General features: G+C 64.6%; 1 protein-coding gene across 1 annotated transcript in view; it reads left to right on the top strand.

The window, feature by feature from the left end:
- LOC146587027 (rho guanine nucleotide exchange factor 2-like) overlaps window positions 1-1020 on the top strand; it is a 7834-nt gene extending 6814 nt beyond the window's left edge. Inside the window, exons 7-9 of the mRNA XM_085320277.1 lie at window positions 631-720; window positions 795-860; window positions 958-1020. Coding sequence (XP_085176403.1) covers window positions 631-720; window positions 795-860; window positions 958-1020 — 219 coding nt within the window. The remainder of the gene's footprint in view (window positions 1-630; window positions 721-794; window positions 861-957) is intronic.
- The last annotated feature ends 232 nt before the right edge of the window (window positions 1021-1252 follow it).

The raw sequence follows: 1252 nt of genomic DNA, 5'->3' as shown, positions 1-1252 counted from the left end.
CCTTCCCATCACCGTCCCCCTTCCCATCACCATCCTCTTCCCATCATCATCCCTTTCCCATTGTCGTCTCCTTCCCATCACCACCCTCTTCCCATCACCACCCTCTTCCCATCATCATACCCTTCCCATTGCCATCTCCTTCCCATCATTGTCCCCCTTCCCATCACCGTCTCCTTCCCATCATCATCCCCTTCCCATCACCATCCTCTTCCCATCACCATCCTCTTCCCATCACCATCCCCATCCCATTGCCATCTTCTTCCCATCACCATCCTCTTCCCGTCAGCATCCCCATCCCATTGCCGTCTTCTTCCCATCATCGTCCCCCTTCCCATCATCAACCCCTTCCCATCACCATCTTCTTCCCATCATCGTCCCCCTTCCCATCACTGTCCCCTTCCCATCGCTGTCCACTCCTGACAAAACCAACCCAATCCACAGAAACACCCGACTCCCAGCAGCACCGAGAATTTCGTACTGTACAAAACAATCCCCAAAGTGCCCATTTCTCAGCCAACTTTGGGGGGCGGTGGGAGGGTTGGGACAACCCCCGGGGACAGAGGCGGGCCGGGAGCTCGTCCCGTTTTCCCCCGCCGGCTCCCGACTTTGCTCCCCGCTGCCCAACGCCAGATCAAGAAGCTGCTGGCGGAGACGGAGAAGCTCTYGGCGGAGGTGCTGGCGGTCCGCAGCGAGAGCGCCCGGCTGCAGCTCCGGCTGGAGGTGGGACCCCGGCACCGGGCATCGCCCGCCGGCACCGCCCCGGCTCCGCTGCCCTCCTCCTCTTCTCCCGCCAGGTCCAGCAGAAGAACCACCAGGACRTGGTGGCCGTCTACAGGAGACACTTGCTCGACGCCGCCCAGGTAGGAGCCGGAGACGTCGGCACGCCGGTTTTCGGCTGGAATGCCGCGCGAGCGTTCCGGATTTCCGGCACGCCTGGGCTGAGCTCTGCCGCCGCAGGGCTCCATGGACGCGGCCGTGCATGCCGCGCTGCTGCGGATCCTGCGCGCCGGGGAGGCCTGACGCGCCCGCGGAGCCATTAAACGGGAAGCCGGGACGAGCCGCCCGCCTCCGCGTGCTGCCTTCCCGGGAGCGGGAGCGGGAGCGGGAGCGGGGCTGGCGGCAGCACCGCGGCCCGGACTAGTTAGCAGCGCTGCTCAGTCGCCAGACAGGACTAGTCAGTGCTGCCGGCTACCCTGGCCCAGGACGGGACTAGTCAGCATGGCCGGTCACCCTCGGATGGGACTAGCCAGTG

The sequence above is a fragment of the Rhea americana genome, unplaced genomic scaffold, assembly GCF_003343005.1.
Source record: "Rhea americana isolate MKP2758 unplaced genomic scaffold, rheAme1 scaffold_625, whole genome shotgun sequence".
Lineage (NCBI taxonomy): Eukaryota > Metazoa > Chordata > Aves > Rheiformes > Rheidae > Rhea > Rhea americana.
The sequence above is the reverse complement of the archived record's forward strand: the minus strand, read 5'-3'. Positions and strand labels throughout refer to the sequence as shown.